Source organism: Garra rufa, chromosome 15 (genome assembly GCF_049309525.1).
Source record: "Garra rufa chromosome 15, GarRuf1.0, whole genome shotgun sequence".
NCBI lineage: Eukaryota > Metazoa > Chordata > Actinopteri > Cypriniformes > Cyprinidae > Garra > Garra rufa.
The window spans coordinates 36,853,353-36,874,522 of record NC_133375.1 but is presented as its reverse complement, the minus strand read 5'-3'; the positions used below and the strand labels follow the sequence as shown (position 1 = coordinate 36,874,522).

Genomic DNA, 21,170 nt, shown 5'->3' with positions numbered 1-21,170 from the left:
TTTCTATCATTAATGCATGTTAAGAAAGTAGTTTCATTTTATTTATTTATTCATTTTATTTTTTTAGATTTTATATTAGAGCATGAATGCATGTTAAGAAAGTATATTTAATTAAATGTATTTTATTTGTTTATTGTTTTAAATAGTATTTTGTTTAATTAAAGACCATGAAGGGGTGTTAAGAAAGTATTTATTTAATTTAATAAAAAAATAGTAGAAATAATAGAATTAATCATTAATCATTAATAGAAAAAAATAATAGAATTGCCTTAGTTCAGGCATACATTCAAAAATATTTAGTTGTTTACGCTTTAAACATTTTCATTTTATTTTATTTAAGACCATGAAGGAGTGTTAAAAAAGTAATTATTTTATTTTATTTTATTTATTTATTTATTTATTTATTTATTTATTTTTTTAGGTCATGAATTCATGTTAAGAAAGTAGTTTTATTTAAATTTATTTTATTTATTTTATTGTTTTACATAGTATTTAATTTAATTAAATTTTATTTAAAACCATGAAGGAGTGTTGAGAAAGTATTAATTTTATTTTATTCCATTTTATTGTATTTTATTTTTAAAATAAAATTCCTTTGGTTTAAGCATACATTTACAAGTTTTTTGTGGTATATGCCTTAAAATATTTGTTTTATTTTATTTAAGACCATGAAGGAGTTTTAAGAAAGTATTTATTTTATTTTGTTTAATCTTATTCTTTCTCTTTTTTTTTTTTTTAAGAATTGCCTTGGTTTAAGCATACATTTACAAATATTTAGTGGTGTATGCCATAAAAATATTTTATTTAAGGCCATGAAGGAGTGTTAAGAAAGAATTTATTTTATATTTGATTTGATTTGATTTCATTTTATTTTAGACCATTAATGTGTGTTATAAAAGTTTTATTTCAATAAATTTTTATTTTTAATTTAATGTTATTAAGACCATGAAAATATTTAATTTTTTAAAAGAATTGCCTTGGTTCAAACATACATTCACAAATATTTAGTGGTTTACACTTTAAAAATGTTCTTTTTTTTTAATTTAAGACCATGAAGTAGTGTTAAAAAAAGTTATCTTATTTTATTTATTATTTTATATTTTATTTTAGATCATTGATGCATTTTAAGAAAGTTATTATTATTGTTTTAAATTGTTTTTATTTTATTTGTTTTATTTTATTTTATTTAAGACCATGAGGGAGTGCTTAGAAAGTATTTATTTTATTCTATGTTATTTTATTTTTAAAAAATAGAATTGCCTTGGTTTAAGTGTACATTTACTAATATTTAGTGGTTTACACCTTAAAAAAAGAAAATTTGAATAAGGGTAATGAAAATAAAGATATTTTAAGATGTTTTAAGGATTTTTAAAAATATATTTCTACTGGAAACCAAGACAAAAACAATAAAGAAAATTGAATTATAGTTACTATTTTATTTTACTTATTTTTGCAGTTAAATTGTTATCCTGAGCTGTTAGCAAGATGGTTGCTAAAACAGACTAACACGCTTAAAAAATGCATTTAAATCACTTGTCTTTTTTCTTCCAGATCCCTCAGATCAGCTACGCCTCCACAGCACCAGAGCTGAGCGACAATAACCGCTACGACTTCTTCTCTCGAGTGGTTCCTCCAGACTCCTATCAGGCCCAAGCCATGGTGGACATCGTGAAGGCGATGGGCTGGAACTATGTGTCCACATTAGCGTCAGAGGGGAATTATGGTGAAAGTGGAGTAGATGCCTTCATTCAGATCTCTCGAGAGGCAGGTACAGTATTCGTCCAGTCATTAGCCTTGTATTTTGCTTACTAATAATCTACAAATGTAAAACACACTGAAGCATATAGAATGATCCAGATCGGGCTTTTCATTAATATGCTATATTTCAAAAAGTTCCAAAGAGGAGCATGACAGAGACAGCTGCATGCATTTGTACCCATCTGCTGCCAGAAATTCATGGTGGTCATTAATATAAATAGAAAGTGAGTCACATTTTTGGAGAGAAAAATTTCAGCATCGGTGTCCATCTCTCTCCCTCTGTGACAAAGGAGGTCTGTGCATCGCTCAGTCCATGAAGATCCCACGAGAGCCCAAACCAGGAGAGTTTGACAAGATCATTAAGAGACTAATGGAGACCCCCAACGCTCGAGGAGTCATCATCTTCGCCCATGAGGACGACATCAAGTAAGTGAATGATATTTAATCTATGTCTGATCAGCAAGGCCTTATAGGCCTTATAACATTCTGGGTTAAATACAACTCATTTTCTTAGCTGGATCTGATGCATGCTGTTGATTGACAAATACGTATATTTAAACACCTTGTGTTATTTTATGGAGGTGTAAAGGAGAGTTAAGTTACTTTATGGAGTTATTTTAACTATGAGTGTGTGTTAAAAAGGTAGTTTTATTTTTATTTATTTTATTTATTATTGTTTAAAAATATATTTTATTTAAGACCATGAAGAAATGTTAAGAAAATATTTATTTTATTGTATTTATTTATTTATTGCTTTAAATTTTATTTTATTTTATTTAAAACCATAAAGGTGTATTTTTATGTAATTTTATTTTTTATTAGACTACAAATTACTGTGTTCAGTAATTTATTTACATTTGTTTTGTTTTCTATTGTTTTACTTATTTTATTTTTTATTTAAAGGTGCCATAGAATGCATTTATACAATATTTTAAATTGTTCTCTGATATCTACATAGAAGGTATATGGCATAGGAAAGGGCACAAAATCTCCAGAAACGGTTTTACAGGTCCATTTAAAACCCTAGGATTTGTCCCTAGAATGAAATGCTCTGTTATTGCCTTATTTGGAAGCCTCATGTATATTAATGAGCTCTGCTCTGATTGGCTGTTTCACAGAGCTGCTCATCTCTATAGCTGGCACATGGATAAAAATATATATTTAATTAGGAGCTCTAGTCGCTTTTAATATGTGGTTTGTTAAATCTGCCGTTTTGAATTGCCGACATTTTAGTCTCATTACTGTGATCGCATGTGCTCTGTGTAAAGTTATAATGCAGAGGGAGTGCTTACTTACCACACAAGTTCAGCTGCTTGTCAGTGATACTCGGGATCTGTAAATCATTCGCCATCATCAGGCAGTTATTTCTCCATCATTCACCATCATCAGCGCAGTCATCTCTCTGTTTATGTGGTAAGTGAAATCTTTTGTACTGCAATGTAACAGGCTAGAGCTAGCATTAAGCTAACCGTGTCCCTAACAGCTAACAGTGGCTTGCCTTGTTTTACTGATGTACTGATGTTACCGATGATTGGCCATTGCAAATGTTGGAGCGTAACTATTAACGATCCCGGGGATGTTGCGTAACAGTCAGTGTTATGTTGGAATTGACCTATTTTTCGGTGGTCTTTTGCAAACACTAGATTTATATAAGAAGGAGGAAACGATGGTATTTGAGACTCATGAAATGTCAAGTCCATGTACTGAACTGTTATTATTCAACTATGCCAAGGTAAACACAGTTTTCCATTCTATGGCACCTTTAAGACCATTACGGAATGTTAAGAATTTATTTAATCTTACTTATCTTATCTTATTTTATTCTAGATTTATTTTATTATTTTGTTCCATTTTATTATAGACCATGAATGGGTGTTAAGGAAGTAGATTTATATTAATTTATTTTTATTTATTGTTTCAAATTAAATTAAATTAACTTTTATGTAATACCATGAAGGACTGTTAAGAAATTATTTATTTTATTTTTTTATTTTAGACCATGATTTGGTGATAAAAAAAGTAGTTTTATATTATTTTATTTTATTTGTTTTGTTTTGTTTTGTTTTAATGTAGACCATGAACGGGTGTTAAAAAAGTAGGTTTATTTTAATAAATTTTTTATTTTATCTTATTTTATTTTTATTGTTTTATTTTAGACCATAAATGGGTGTTAGGAAAGTAGTTTTATTTTATTTTATTTTATTTTATTTTATTTTATTTTATTTTATTTTATTTAGACCATGAACTGGGGAATTCAGTGGAATGGATATAAATGTTAAAATAAGCTAATGGTTAAGCTTTTGTCTGAAATTATCTGAAATCATCATCAAATTAGCAAAAACATTTTACAAGAAAGATTTTGACAACTTGTACGTGCTGAAGAATTCATATATTACTATATGTTTCTGCTTTTAGCTAACAGAGCAACTGCATGATTGCACATGCATTTATTATTATTATTGTTTGTTTGTTTTTTACAACTGAGGAATGTCAACTTGAAGCAAAGTAAACAACCCATTGCATTTTCAGTTTGACAGGATGTTTCAGAGGCAGATTTTGATAAAAGATTATAAAGACAAACAAGTTTTTTCCCCTGAAATAAAATGCACTAATGATTTGCTCACACCAAGAAGTGTTAAAGTAAAAGAGTGTTGATTTTGATTTCATGTTCACTTGTTTATGGCGTGTTTAACCCAGAATATTTGCTTATGGGTGTTTACAAGCAACATTGCATTTTCATATTTAAAATCTGAAAATTTGATCTATAGCAGATGCATAATGTGAGTGTAACGGTGGCTTTTTTCATATATGAGTTTTTTTAATGGTTCTGTCTGGAACAAACTGTTCGTTCCATCTGTTGCGGTGCAGCAGACTAATGTTGTCACAGATTTGATAATGGTTGACTGGTAACCAGTGTTGTTTTCGTCAACGATGACGATGACGAAATCATTTCGTTGACGGCACTTTTTTTCATGACGATAACGAGACGATGACGAGATAAAAATGGCTCTTTGATGACTGAAACATGACGAGACGTGTGTGAGTTTTCGTTGACGAGACGAGAATAGACAAATGTTAGCGGGTGGTCCGTCAGACAATTAAAATGCATGACATTTCTGCTTATTGTGCATGCCAATTAAAACCTAAAAAGTATCTGCCGCTATGGCAAGCCGTTTTAACATTAAATACTCTTTGCCATACTAGTATGGCAAGCGTTTTAGCATTCTATTCTTGTTTGGTTACGCTCAACACGTCACATTGTTGTCACTCAGACAGACAGACAATTAACCATGATGGCGGCAGTTTGCACACAGGGTGGTCGCAAACGGTGAGAGGACCTATGGGTGTATTTCAAATATATGTCTTTTATGTCTAAAACCATTCCTTCATTATTGTAATTATTGGTGAAAATAGTCAGTCCGGAAGCTCACAAAATACTTACTGACCTACATTAATTTGTTAAAAGACTACTTTTCCCCCTTTTTTAGACTAAAATTAGACTAAAACCTTTTTGACTTTTCGTCGACTAAAATTGGACTAAAACTATCACATGTAGAAGTGACTAAAATTTGACTAAAACATTTTAGTCCAAAAGACTAAGACTAAGACTAAATCTAAGGTGGTTGTCAAAAACAACACTGCTGGTAACAAGGGCACATGTGGATTATTTGATATGATTGAACTAACTTTCTAGTATTCGTGACATTTAGAAGAGATTTGTAAAAACCAAATGCTAAATGCAAATTATGTCCAATTAGAGAAAATATCCTTTGATGTAGTGATAAAACAATATGGGATACTTTGCTTTTGATATGCAATGCATCACACATGCTGCTGTATGCATGTAAATAGAGTTGGCTCCTGACCAACAAACCTGAAAAGGGAACAATGGCCACAGTGTCAGGCCAGAAACATACTCTATACGCAATTACATGATCACAGATGTGTATGATGAGCAGACACATTGGAAGTGCATGGTCCTGAAACACAAACAGAAACCAATCTTGGCAGAGTGTTCTTCAAATGCGTGCCATTCAATCAAGTGTTATTTTTCAGGTGAGATTCTCTTAAGACTGTTATGACAGTAATTGACTCAAAAGTTAAAAATAACTTTCTTTTGGTAAGCCTTTTTCTGCAAGCATGTGAAAAAACAGTGTGTCAGATTTTGCTCCCCCTGTGGCGTAAAAAGGTGATCTTATAACAATATTATCACTCTATTATCACTCCTTAAGCTATGTTTCCACCCACGGTGCTGTCATTTTGTTTTCGCAAGCGACAACAGTGTACCAGTCCTAACGCCATGGCAAACGTTTAAGCAAAGCATGCTAACTGTTCTGTCTTTGGCTGCACAGATGAGCACCGAACACTATTTAACGCCCCAGCCTCAGAGGAGAAAAGAGAGCAGTGGAACTATTGATTTTTTACTTTATATTACGCTGCTGCCGCACTGATATAATATAAACATTTCTTTCCCAGCTGTTTACCTTCACGGACATAACCGACTGTTTTTGTAACTTGTGTGTTTTTAACATAAACTTGTGTGTATTCGACAGTTTAAGCACAATAAGACATGAAAGAGAACTTCGTTTAGTACCGTGTGACAGCCGCTTTCTGTGCGCGTGCTTTGGATGTGTGTGCGTTTAGAAAACCAGCGTGTTTCTGCTTCCACTCTAAATGAGCGTTTTCAAAATGATATAATAAATGATCTGTGGAGTTTTTTGAGTTGAAACTTCACTGACACGTTCTGGGGACATCTGAGACTTTACATCTTGTAAAATGGGGCATAATAGGTCTGCTTTAAAAATTAAGGATCTAATTAGAACAGGATGATTTCATAATGGAACCTTTTTTTAATTTCTACAAAGAATGGTTTTATTCTTTATTTCCTTGGGGTTTAAAGAACCTAACCTCAGTACACTTATCTAATGAACCTAGTTTTTGAAACATAAAGAACTTTTCTTATTTCTAAAGGGCCATATTTTGAAACTCATTGAAGGAATAGAGTTATTTATCATTCAGATTTGGAGAAATTTAACATTACATGACTTGCTCACCAGTGGATCTGCATTGAATTGGTGCCGCCACAATGAGAGTTCAAAGAGCTGATAAAAACATCACAATACTCCACACCACTCCAATCCATTAACACATTCTAAAGTGAAAAAGTGCATGATTTTAACTAAAACAATTCCATGATTAAGACTATTTATCTTCAGACCAATCCATAATCTATAATAACACTTCCTCTGTTGAAAAGGTCCATCTTCTGTTGTCCTCTGACATCAAATTCCACCAACATATTGGTTTAGATCTGTTTTGGACTATTTTTGCTTGTAAATGGTGGTTTATCTGTGCGTATTTCTCTCCTGATTCAGATTAGATTACTTTTTTTTTTTTACTGTAGAACACAATATTATACCCAGAAGCTTTAAAATGTCTTAATGGCGACTTTGTTTCTTATAAACACACAGCTTTTTGCTTTATAAGATTGATGGACTGGAGTGTTGTTGATCACTTGTGGATTATTGTGATGTTTAACCATTGGTGAGCAAGTGATGTAATGTAAATTTCTCCAATCTGTTCTGATGAGGAAACAAACTCATCTACATGTTTGATGGCCTGAGGCCATTTTTTTTAGCAAATTTTTAATTTTGGGTTAACTGGATGAATTTTAAAGTTGTTGTTCACTTCCAGAACAAAAATTTACAGATAATTTACTCACCCCCTTGTCATCCAAGATATTTATTACTTTTTTTCTTCAGTCGATAAGAAATTATGATTTGTGAGGAAAACATTTTAGGATTTCTCTCCATATAGTGGACTTCTATAAACTTCTTTAAATGCAGCTTTAAAGGGCTCTAAAAAATCCTAGCCACGAAAGAAGGGTCTTATCTAGTGAAACAATCATCATTTTATAATCAAATTGACAATTTATATACTTTTTAACTTCAAATGCTCATCTTGTCTAGCTCTGCGTGTGTATTCCAGTGCAAGACAGTTAGGGTATGTCAAAAAAACTTTTTTTGTCCACCAACTTCAAAATCCTCCTACATTGCTGCAGAAGCACCGATCCACTGTTTACAAAGTGAACATGAAAGGCGGATGAAACGCCCTTTGCAAAAACATTGATGTAGGACGATTTTGAAGTTAGATAAGAAAATTAGATGAGTTTAGATGAGTTTTTCGACATACATATAACTGTCTTGAACCGGAATACACAGAGTTCACACAGACAAGATGTGCATTTGAGGTTAAAAAGTATATATATATATATATATATATATTTATTTATTTATTTTTTTCTAGAAAATGACCGACCGTTTCGCTAGATCGGCTCTACCATTTGAAGTTGCATTTAAACTGCATTTCTGGAAGTTCGAATTCACAGGCACCATAGAAGTCCATTATATGGAGAGAAATCCTGAACTGTTTTTCTCAAAAAACATAATTTGTTTATGACTGAAGAAAGCAAGACATGAACATCTTGGATGACAAGGGGGTGAGTAAATTATCTCTAAATTTTTGTTCTGGAAGTAGACTCCTCCTTTAAAGTTGTCCAAATGAAGTTCTTAGCAATGCATATTACTAATCAAAAATTACGTTTTGATATATTTACAGAAAGAAATGTACAAAATATCTTCATGGAACATCTTTACTTAATATCCTAAAGATTTTTGTACAGATTTTTGTTCTGTTGTCTCACTGGCTTTTCAATTACCTGCCAGTGAAATGACAAGGGAACACTGAATATATCTTAATTCTAAATTATAGTTTCAATTATAGCCTATATTTTGTACAAATCAAGTGGTGTCACCCTTCACCCAGGAAATGCTAAAGATGCTTGGGAAATGTCAACTTAGAAAGTGCTTTACTGTCAAATCCTATAAGTCTTTATCAATTTATCTCTTGTGCTTAGATGACCTTTTCATACATGATCAGAGCAGATACGATATTCAGGCCATTGCATTTCTCCTTGCGCTGTTTTCCATGTTTGACTTTGCAATTTCTCAAGTACCAAAGAAACTTTGCTATCGCCGTTGATGCTCACGAGTGACGATTTGCCATTCTGTGTTTGGGTGTCACAGTCTCTAATCCATATGGCTCGTTGCTGATGCTTTTTGACAGGCTTATGCGGTGGAGAATGTCTGTGCAGATGAAGTTTCCCCCTCATTAAAACACTCCTGTGAACACGAGCTGTCGCTCACACTGTGTGAATTGTCAACCATCTCTTCAGTGCTGAAAGAAAATGCATAACTGAATTGCTTAATTCCTGACAACTTGGTTAAGTGCGACTCTAAATAACAATTTGATATTTGAATTTCATGAAGGTACTTTTATTTAGAGACATTTATGCATTTATATGTTGTATTAACTTTTGTGCACATACAGTCGTGGCCAAAAGTTTTGAGAATGACACAATTATTAGTTTTCACAAAGTTTGCTGCTAAACTGCTTTTAGATCTTTGTTTCAGTTGTTTCTGTGATGTACTGAAATATAATTACAAGCACTTCATACGTTTCAAAGGCTTTTATCGACAATTACATGGCCTCACTGTGCGTGCAGATGCGCTCACACCTGCCTGCTGCAAGCTCTGCACTGGTGGCACTCCGATCCCGCAGCTGAATCCTCCTTAGGAGACGATCCTGGCGCTTGCTGGACTCTCTTGGACGGCCTGAAGCCTTCTTAACAAGAATTTAACCTCTTTCCTTGAAGTTCTTGATGATCCTATAAATTGTTGATTTAGGTGCAATCTTAGTAGCCACAATATCCATGCCTGTGAAGCCATTTTTATGCAACGTAATGATGGCTGCACGCGTTTCTTTGCAGGTCACCATGGTTAACAATGGAAGACCAATGATTTCAAGCATCACCCTCCTTTTAACAAGTCAAGTCTGCCATTCTAACCCAATCAGCCTGACATAATGATCTCCAGCCTTGTGCTCGTCAACATTCTCACCTGAGTTAACAAGACGATTACTGAAATGATCTCAGCAGATCCTTTAATGACAGCAATGAAATGCAGTGGAAAGTTTTTTTCGGGATTAAGTTTATTAACATTCTGGAGTATATGCAAATTGCTGTTATAATAACTTAAGCAGCAACTTTTCCAATTTCCAATATTTATGTAATTCTCAAAACTTTTGACTGTATGCATGCAGTTGTTCTTTGTATAATACAATACAGGAGGACTTTCACAGCTTTGTTCCCCACAAAGTTTCTTTTGTATTTATGGACAAATTACATTTGTATGCAAATGTAATCATGGTCCTTGATGGATATCAATCTCATTGACAAACATATTCAGAATTTGGTCATGCTCTAATTATGTGTCATGTAAAAATGCATGAATAAATTAAACAAATAATAAAGTAATTAATTAAAATTTAACTTAATTAAAATAAACAAAATGAAAAAATTAAAGTTAATTTAAATTTTTGTATTGTATTCATATTTTTATTTCATAATTTATTTATACTTTTATTTTACTTGTGTAATGTGTAAACACCTAATTTAAACAAGATATAGACTTGTTTAAAAAGTGTATATTGACAAAACACTACTGAAACAAATGATTCTAATATATATATTTTTACAAAACAAGTTTTACAATTTACTTTTTTGGTTTGTGGAGTTTTTTAGTTTTAGTGTTTACATGCAATTTTAAGACTTTTAAACTCATTTAATGCTTTATTATTTCTGTCTGAACTGTTCAGATTACAGATTTTATTTTCATTTGCATACTGTTAACATTATCCATTTGTAACAGTTTCAGATGTTTTTTTTTTTCCAGCCAAATATGCAATGAATCTAATACAGTATCTGTTAGACACAAAACAAAATTACAGGTGATGTTATTGGTTGTTTGACACCAGTTCTATTGTTTTTTTCCTCTCTTTGTTATAAATGATCTAAAGTGCTACATGATTGCAAGGACATGAATAGTAATTACTGAACTGATCAAATTACTGTCCAAAATGGTAAAATGCAACACAACAGCATAAGACACTGCATGTCCTCTGTAATATTAGTTAGATTGAGTTTGCTTCAGTATAAAAGTTTATTTGTGCTGTTTCTTGTCCAGACAGGTGCTGGAGGCTGCAAGTAAGGCTAATTTGACCGGTCATTTTAAGTTTGTTGGATCGGACAGCTGGGGTGCTAAAAGCTCTCCGATCCTGGACCAGGAGGAAGTGGCTGAGGGTGCCGTCACCATTTTGCCCAAAAGAGCTTCTATTGAAGGTTTGAAATATACATATGCTTCCTTTCAGTCGGCATGAAATAAATGCATGTCACTGATTGTATTGTGATTTGATTCATTTGTGCGTTTATAATTAAAAAAAAAAAATTAGGACTCCAGTGCTCTTAAAAATAACAATTCTTTATTGGCATTGATGGTTCCAAACCTCATGTTTGCTCTGTTTACATTGACTATCACTCTATATAGACTGATACAATCAAATACAACAATAATTTCTTAAATATTTATTACAATATATAACAATAAAATTAACATTTCAGTGATGTGAGATGACTGGATGCTTTCATTTTATATTGAGCTGTTACCAAGTGAACTGCAGTGGTCAAACTATTTAAAATATAGTGAATTAAGCTACAAACTCGATCATAATGCCAACCGCTCCGGTGAAAATGGAGCTTTTCAAAACCCAGAATCAAACCATTTCATTGCAAAATGATTCACTGCTTTGAAGTCAGATTGCAAATTATTTGATTCAGATCGGGACTTAAAAACACATGTCACAAATCATTTGATTCAGATTGGAATGTCGGAGCGGGTTCGCAAATCTTTTGATTCAGATCGAAACTTTCAATAGTAACTTCGGCACGGGTTCAAGAATCATTTGATGCAGATCAGGACTCGTAGCGCGGATCGCAAATCATTTAGATCAGAATGGAGTGCGGATCGCGAATCATTTGATTCAGATCGGACTGTCTGAGCGGGTTCGCAAATCTGTTGATTACAGATCAGAATTTTGAAGTGCAAATCACGAATCATTTGAATCGGAACTTCGGCACGGGTTCGCAAATCATTTGATTCAGATCAGGACTCAAAAACGCATTTCGCAAATCATTTGATACTTCATTTGAACTTTGACACGGGTTCGCGAATCATTTGATTCCGATCAGAACTCTGAGTGTGCATCACAAATCATTTTGATCAGAACGGAGCATGGATCTTGAATCATTTGATTCAGATCAGGACTTAAAAATGTGTTTTGTGAATCATTTGATTAAAAAAACGTAAACACATCAGACATTTTTGTGGAAAATGTCTCAGGTTACGTATGTAACCTTCGTTCCCTGAGGGGAACGCCATTGGCGAGCCTCACTCTGAACGCCTCACCAATAGAACAAGAGGGAGATGAATACGCCTCAGCCTGGTGAACTTGCCAGGACACGAGGGATAAGTAGACTCTGCCTAGGGAACTTGCTAGGACAAGAGTGGTAATACACCTCTGTCTGGGGAACCGCCAGAACAAGAGGGAGAAATATACCTCGGCCCTCAGGCACGTGAGGAAAGATATTATACCTCGGCCTGGGGAAACTGCCAGGACACGATGGAATATTAGTTTTCAGGTACATCTGCTGTCAGAGCTAGAGGCAGCCATGCCTCGGAGAACTTGAAACAAGGAACCCCTTATTAGGGGAAGAGCTCTGAGTTATACCACATGGCAGCTATGTGGTCGTACGTGTCCAGTGCCACCACTGAACACATACAGCATACTTCCGGTCTAATGAAGTGCACCGTGGAGGAAATGTATGACCAAAGGGAATCTACCCACTGACCGGCACCGAAAGGGGCGTGGTAGGCCAATAACGCCGCCACGTACACCTTGGTGGTGGAGTGGGTTAGTCCTGCGGAAAGGCGAGACTGCAGAGACTCCAGTACTGTACCTAACGGGCAGTGAACAGGGTCCAAATGGTGTTGGTACACCATGCAGTAATAACTTTCTCTTAAGGTCATAGGGTTTCCTCGTAGAGGGAGCTCTAGAACGAAGGAAGGTCTCACAACCTTGATTGAAAGACCAACCTCTATGAGATGTGCCCCCTCAGGGGCCACACCCATAGTTTCCACATCTCCGGGTGGGGGTGAAGGATTGAGCCCCCAGCCTGGGAGAAGAGGTCCCTCCTGACGGGAATCTCCCATGGAGAGCCATCAAGGAGGGCGATTATGTCCGAGAACCATACTCGGGCCGGCCAGTACGGGGCTACTAGCAGAAGCCATACTCCAGTCCGGCGTACTCGTTCTAGAACTCCCGGGAGCAGAGCGATCGGGGGAAAGGCATACAGACGAAGCCTCGGCCACGTCTGTACCATGGCATCCAGTCCAAGCGGAGCTGGAGGCACTAGAGAGTACCAGAGGGGACATTGCGATGTCTCTCAAGTCGCAAAGAGGTCCACCTGAGCCTGGCCAAACACTCTCCAAATCTGCTTCACTACTTCTGGGTGAAGCATCCATTCCCCGGGCCTCGGCCCCTGCCTCGACAGGATGTCTGCTCCCACGTTCATACATCCAGGGATGTGTACTGCTCTCAACGAGAGGAGCTTTCCCTGTGACCACAGGAGGATCTGGTACGCCAGCTTGTACAAGGGGTGTGAGCGCAGCCCTCCCTGGAGGTTGATGTAATAAACGACCGCAGTGCTGTCGGTGCGGACCAGCACATGACGGTGTCTCAGGTCTGGGAGGAAGTGCTTCAGGGCCTGAAACACAGCGAGCATCTCTAGGCAGTTTATGTGCCATGGTGATTACTCCACAGACCACGGGCCGAGCGGCCACTCATGACCGCTCCCCAACCTGTGAGGGATGCATCTGTCGTTAGCGTGACGCGGCAACAAGGAGCTCCCAACACCGGGCCCTGAGACAGAAACCAAGGTTTCTTACACATGACCAAGGCACGTAGGCAATGCCGCGTGACCTTGATTTTGCGCAATGGGTTCCCCCTTGGGGAAAACCCCTTGGTTTTGAGCCACCACTGTAGTGGCCTCATGTACAGCAGTCCAAGAGGTATCACGTTGGATGCAGCTGCCATAAGGCCTAACAGTACTTGGAACTGTTTGACAGTGAGTGACAGGCCTAGCTTGACCGCATTAACTGCAGTAAGGAACAACTCGATCCGAGCAGGTGACATTCGTGCCTGCATCGTGGTCGAATCCCATATGACACCTAGATAAGTGGTTCTCTGTAATGGAGACAGCACACTTTTCTTGGCGTTGAGCCTCAACCCCAATTCTTTCATGTGAGCGAGAACAACACCTCGATGCTGAACCGCTAACTGTTCCGAACTGGCTAAGATCAACCAGTCGTCTATGTAGTTAAGTATGCGGATGCCCTGGAGTCGCAGAGGAGCCAGAGCAGCATCCATACACTTTGTGAAAGTACGGGGTGAGAGTGCTAGGCCGAAAGGAAGAACTCTGTATTGGTAAGCTTTGCCCCTAAAAACGAACCTCAGAAACTTCCTGTGTTGAGGAAGGATGGAGACATGAAATTAAGCGTCTTTTAGATCTATTGTGACAAACCAGTCCTCAGACCTGATTTGAGACACGACTTGTTTGACAGTTAACATTCTGAACTTCAATTTTTTTAACTGAGTGGTTCAACCGTCTGAGATCGCGCAGCCCTCCATCCTTCTTCGGAACAATGAAGTACCGGCTGTAGAACCCGGCTTCTCTATCTGGAAGAGGGATCACCTCGATGGCCTCCTTCCTCAGAAGAGAATTTACTTCTTGCTCCATGACCAGACCCTGCTCGGGGCTCACCAGAGTAGGAAAAACCCCATAGCATAGCCTTTTTCTACAGTATGCAGGACCCATGTAGATACATTCGGCAGTAGTTTCCACGCTGCCAGAAAGTCTACTAAGGGAACCAGCCTCTCGAGACTGGTTTCTGGTGTTACTAAGGATATTGATTCAGTGCCCTGTAACAGCTCGCTGGCAGGAGACACCTGAATCAATACCTCTGAAGACCCCCGTAGGGGTGGCGAACGCTCTAGCTCTGCTATGTTTCCGGGCAGAGAGACTAGAGGGGATGTTCGCGGGAGATCGCCGCGCCCTGTAACACTGGCAGGGTTAGCTGACTGATCTCCTGAGGGCCTCGAGGAAGAACGGGAACCATGAACTGTGGTGGAAACCGTTTTCCCCCGAGAGGGGCTGCCCTCACCGGCCCTGGGCCACGCATGTCAGGGCCGTTTAGCAGAGGACCTTTTAGACTGAAGCACAACCCTCAGGTCGGGCCTCGTCTTCAAGGACCCCGGCTTGGAGCAATGCTGCCCCCACCCTCTAGGAATGTCCTGAGGGGCACAGGACGCAACACTCCTTTTTTGTGTCTCCCTGTAGGAGGAGCTGGTACTCGGCTGGGACTGCTCCCGTCCAACAGTCCCAGAGGAATAGACATGACAGGGGAGGTAGCGCTGGAACGCCACCATCTGTCTCCTAGCCTCCTGGTGTCTGCTGACGACTTCATTTACTGAGTCGCCAAACAGGCCAGAAGGCTGAAGCGGGGCGTCCAGAAGGAGGACCCTGTCCTTATCACTCATGTCGGACAGGGTCAGCCACAGATGCCTCTCCGCCGCCACCAGAGCTGCCACAGACCGCCCTACTGCACGGGCGGTCTCCTTGGTGGTGCGGAGAGCTAAGTCTGCGGTGCGACGTAGTTCCGCTACATCTACCTCCTGACCATCATCTAATTCCTTCAGCAGGTCTGCTTGGTACGCTTGCAAAATGGACATTGTATGCAAGCACGCACCAGCTTGACCCGCTGACGAGTACCCCTTGCCCAACAAGCTCGAAGTTGTTTTGAGAGGCTTGGAGGGCAAGGAAGGAGCCTTCAAAGATGATGCCTGGCCGGGCGACAGATAGCCAGCTAGCGTCTGTTCGACCCGTGGCATCATCTTATAGCCGCACTCATCCATTCCCCCGACGTTACCGTAATAGTCGGAAGAAGGAATGAATAAGCGGGCTGAGAACGGTTTCTCCCATGACCTCAATACCTCGGCATGGAGGAAGGCTCCTTCTTGGGGGTGGTGACTGAGTCCGCAGGAAGCGTTCATCTAGTTTGCTTCTCTACGGCTCATGGTATTGTTGTGCAGGCCAGTTTATATTTAATTTTTCTACCGCACGAGTCACTTTCAACAACGCTCTCCACATCAACCTCCTCGGAGGAAGATAGGAGGAACGTTGAGACCTCTTCCTGGTAGGAAGGAACCGCAGCGCGGGCTTCCTCATCCAGTAGGAGATCATCCGATCTGCTAGGTGAGGAAGGAGATAGGGGGTTACCCGTATCCATTCCCTCTAACAAACCGAGCTGCGAACCCCACGAGTGCAGCTGCCGCTCCGCCTTGGCGGAAGCGGGGCCAGACCCGCGAGGAACGCTGACGAGAGCTCCCTCCTCGAAGAGAGCCCTCCGGGAACGAAGCACCCACAGTGGAAGACGCTCACACTGCTGAAAGCCAGCCCCCTCGAGGGCTGACTGAGCGTGCTCCGCACCCAAGCAGACCACACATAGAACGTGTGTATCCCCACCAACAATGAAGCGTTGGCAGGGAGGAACACTCAACCGCCTTATTAGATAAACTCTATCCCCCAAACTTGGTTGACATGTCTACTCAAATAAAAGTTGTGCAAACTGGCACAGAAAAGCAGCAGACATGTAACAGACAGACACACACAGAGCGCTTCGCTGAATGACAAAAGCTAATGCCGGCTTGAAACGCACGTGCTTTATACTTCCTGGTCGCTTAGGGCACCCCGCCTGTGACGTCACTCCCGTCATCTGATTGGTTGGCAGACTACGTTCAGAGTGAGGCTCGCCAATGGCGTTCCCCATAGCGCTTATGACGCAGCCGAGTTCCCGGAAGGGAACATTACAAACGTCCTTGCAGAAACAAGCTTGTGTTGTTGCGAACTGCAAATCAAGTGGGAAAAAACAATATACAGCTAGTATACGCACCTCTTTGAGTTTTGAAATCAGCAGAGAGGGCAGCACAGAATAAAGTCGCACATTCCAGCTTCCTGCGTTTCTGAGTTTTGTTCATGTTTGTGAAATTTAGCTAAGAAGAAACACAAATGAAGTTAGTTATATTTTCCTATATTCTCTCTCGAACAGTCATACAATGCATAAAAAATAAATAAAAACTTTAAAACAGAAAGAAAAGTCACTTACAAAATGAGATTTGATAAACATTAAAAAATCACTCTACTGCTTTTTTTTAGATGCACTTGTATCAAACTACTGTATATCAATATAAATGGCATTGCCTCTTATCGTTGGTATGCCGTATCGTTATTGTATCGTGTATATATATATATATATATATATATATATATATATATATATATATATATATATATATATATATATATATATCAGAGTTTGCGTTAGACTTTAACATTATCCGTCATTTTGACGGACAGGGTCGGAATTATTACCCGCCATTTTAATTTTCATATTTTAATTATAATAACACATTTAATTGCATTTATTTTTGTTGTGTAACTTTTCATGTATAACACCACACCCCACAGTGACAGCTATTTTAATATATTACAATTTTATAATAAATATTTATGACCAATGTCGATTTGTAAATCTCAGTCGATCTTTTGGTCTATGCTGTTTTCATGCTGTTTGATAACTGAACAATACTGACACAGTACATAGTGCGCCTCCTATCCAATAAATCGCAATGAAACAAAGTCTCAAATTTCAAATTCTGTCGATTTTATTAGGAAATTCAAGCAATAAATACAGCTTTGGCACTCTTTAATGTGGCGTAATATATCGTTGTAGCTTCTGTGTAGTTGCCTGTGCATAATCAAACGCATAGCAAAAGTTTTTGTTCTGATCCAGTGTTCTGCTGTCACACTGGACAGGGGTGGGAATTACAGCTACAATTTACAATAGATCACCCTCAGTGTAATCTGTCAAAGTGACGGACAGTGTTGTGCCCATTTTCGACCCCAGCCAAATTATTACCCCCTCTCGTTGAAATCGTTACCTGATTGCCTAATCCTAACACCACCCCTAATCCTAACCCCTCCCCCACACCTAACCCTAAACCTACCAATACTAGGGGGGTAGTAATCTGTCGGGGGTCAGATTTCGGCACAACAACGGCCTTCAGATTTTTCCGTCATTGCTAAAAATATTCTGTCAATGACAATTTTCGATTAACGCGACCTCTGATATATATATATGTATGTATTGATATATTGTACAAACTCCGCCCAGCCCTATAATATGGTAGTAAAGTTGGTTGCAACTTCTATTTTATGTCATGTGTCTTACAATAGATTCCACTATAGGGACAAAATTAGTAATTTTTCTGTTTTTTAATCAGGATTTGACCAGTACTTCACCACTCGATCCCTTGAGAACAACCGCAGGAATATCTGGTTCGCTGAATTCTGGGAGGACGACTTCAGGTGCAAACTGACACGTCCAGGTATCAAGATAGACCCAGAAAAGAAGAAATGCACAGGTGAGCACTCCTGATAGCCGTTTGCAAGTTAACTGATGTTTGATGGAATGACAGCTGACCTTAAAAACTCTTCAATGTCTCCTGTCGTACTTATCTTTCTCCTTTCTCCTTTTCTGTCTCATTTTCACTCTCGCTCTTTCAGGAGAAGAGCGGATCAGTCGTGATTCTCATTACGAGCAAGAGGGCAAGGTTCAGTTTGTAATTGATGCGGTTTACGCTATGGCTCATGCTTTGCACAACATGCACCAGGATTTGTGCCCGGGAGCCACAGGCGTTTGTGATAAGATGGACCCAGTGGAGGGACGTTTGCTGCTCAGCTACATCCGCTCCGTCAACTTCAATGGTGAGTCGACATCATGCTAAATCAGAATCACTGAAGATGAGGCCTGACTGGCATCAGAAATGCCATTAGGCTGGATGCCAAAAGATGTTCAAAGGTCCAAACTAAACCCCATAGAGAGCTTTAGTTTTGCCTCACGGGCTCATTTGGATTAAACACAAATGTCATGCATACCGACATGAGTCTGCTCTTGGATATTTGGAGTTTTTAAATGACAAATTAAAATTCTGTTATGATGTACTCATCGCCATGTCCTTTCAAACCTGTATGACTTTAGTTATTATGGAGAAAGTTAGGATGAATTTCTAGGTATAGAATAAATTGCTTTGTTGTATGCTTCATTTGTAAGTTGTTTTGGATAGTGGAAGTGTCAGCTAAATTAATACATTGTAATGTCTAACTCTAAAATATATTACATATATATTACATTTTATTCAAATTGTATTTAAAAGAACAGAATTTATTTCAATTAGAAATCTTTCGTAACATTATAAATGTATTTAATGCAATTAAAAAATAAAAATATGCATTTAACATTTTTTTTTTACATTTTAAATGTTATTCAAAAGATAAAGCATTTATTTACAGTAGAAATATTTTGTAACATTATACACATATTTACTTTCACTTATAATCAGTTGAAGGCATCATTTAATGCTGAATACAAGTATTTCATTATAGTAAATACTTGTTTATTTTAATGAAATAAATAAATATATTAAATATTTAACATTTTATTTTATTTTTTACTTAAAAAATTATTTAATTAAAATTAATTAAATAAGTTAAAGTTTTTATATTTAAAATATAAATCTTTTGTAATGCTATAAATGTATTTACTCTAACTTCTAATTAGTTAAATGGATCATTTAATGCTGAATACAAGTATTTTATTAAAGTAAATTTGAACACAATTTGAATTGTCTCTGCAAGACACTCTGGCATCGAGCAATGATGCACGTTACTGCATTACGTAAGCAGTTCTGGGAACCAATCAAATCAGTGTATCTGATGTAGGCGGGCCAGAGGCGAGCTAAGCTGATGACGACAGCGCTGCGACGTCCGGAATCATTTAGTAAACATGACTACAGATGAACACCAGTTGTTTGAAATGGCTTTGGCTGCTACAATGAACGAGTTAGACTTGGCTTTTCATATAAAAGAGGAACAGAAAACCGCGCTCGAATCGTTCCTTTGCAAGAAGGACATTTTTTCTGTTTTGCCGACTGGATACGGCAAGAGTTTAATCTATCAGTTAGCTCCGCTCCGCTTGTGATTAGTCGTGACGTTATCCAATTGCGTGCAGTGAGAGTTTCAAATGCATGCTTGGTGCCGCCCCTCGAGTTAGGCCCTTTTCATTGCTCGATGCCAGACCCTTAATCTTAATAGATTAGGGTCTGGATTTTTTCCAGGCTAAAATACTTATTTATTTTAAGAAAATAAATAAAAATATTCAAAACAATATTTAAATATTTATTTTTTACATTTTACCTACATTTTAGTTAAAAGAACAGCATTTATTTGAAATAAATCTTTTGTAACATTATAAATGTATTTACTCTCACTTCTAATGTTGAATGCATCATTTAATGCTGAATAGAAGTATTTTATTTAAAAAAATATTTATTTTAATAAAATAGCTAAATATATTTATATATTTGTAATTATATATTAATATATTAGTAATTTTAATATGATATTAATATATAATGTTATATATATTTTTGCATTTTATTTAAGTTTTATTCAAAAGAGCAGCATTTCTTAAAATATAAATCTTTTGTAACGTTATAAATGTATTTACTCTCACTTCTAATCAGTTAAATGCATCATGTAATGCTGAATACTAAATTTTATTTAAATAAATCCCTATTCATTTTATAAGATGAATATATAAAAAATATATTTTACAGTGTATATATATATATATATATATATTGTTTTTACATTTTATTGAAATTTATTTTAACATTATAAATTTATTTGCTGCAATAAAAACAAAAAATATATATTTTAAATTGTATATATATATACTTTTAAATTTTAAGTTGAATTCTAAAGAACAGCATTTATTTAAAATAGAAGCCTTTTGTGTTGATATGTTCCAATAATGATGTTTTTTAATAGTGTTTCGAATATCTTTTCATGTGGTGCTTATATGCAGCATAGTGCTTCATAGTGCTTAGTGCTTCACATTACCGCTGTGACCTTGTAGTTTGAGTATAGTTTAGGAGTAGGCCTATAGTTTGAAAACATAAAAACATCTCCAGAAAATGGCAAAGTTGTGGCAAGTAAATTTAACTTTGCTCTGGCATTGTCAAACTGTCCATGAAGGCATTCCCATTAAATCACTTCCTCAACAGTGACTGTCATCTTGCAAACATTTGGTGAAAGCTCGCCTGGAGGGAATTGGCTGAACAAGCAATATGCATTATTGCAAAGAAAAACGCATGAAAAATAAGTCCTTTTTCCACCCCAGAATTTCAAATGAAGCTGTCTTCCTCCTATACAGCACAGAACAAACAAGGGAAAGACAAATCCTCATCCATCCACGGCTAACAGAAGCAGGTTATCAGTG

The 21,170-nt window shown here is 37.2% G+C and overlaps 1 protein-coding gene across 1 annotated transcript in view; it reads left to right on the top strand.

Moving 5' to 3' along the window:
* The window catches only part of grm6a (glutamate receptor, metabotropic 6a), an 82,076-nt gene that overhangs the window by 30,568 nt on the left and 30,338 nt on the right, over positions 1 to 21,170 (top strand). The window contains exons 2-6 of the mRNA XM_073818552.1: positions 1,552 to 1,768; positions 2,049 to 2,184; positions 10,842 to 10,996; positions 18,112 to 18,252; positions 18,395 to 18,595. Of these exons, the coding sequence (XP_073674653.1) occupies positions 1,552 to 1,768; positions 2,049 to 2,184; positions 10,842 to 10,996; positions 18,112 to 18,252; positions 18,395 to 18,595 (850 nt within the window). The remainder of the gene's footprint in view (positions 1 to 1,551; positions 1,769 to 2,048; positions 2,185 to 10,841; positions 10,997 to 18,111; positions 18,253 to 18,394; positions 18,596 to 21,170) is intronic.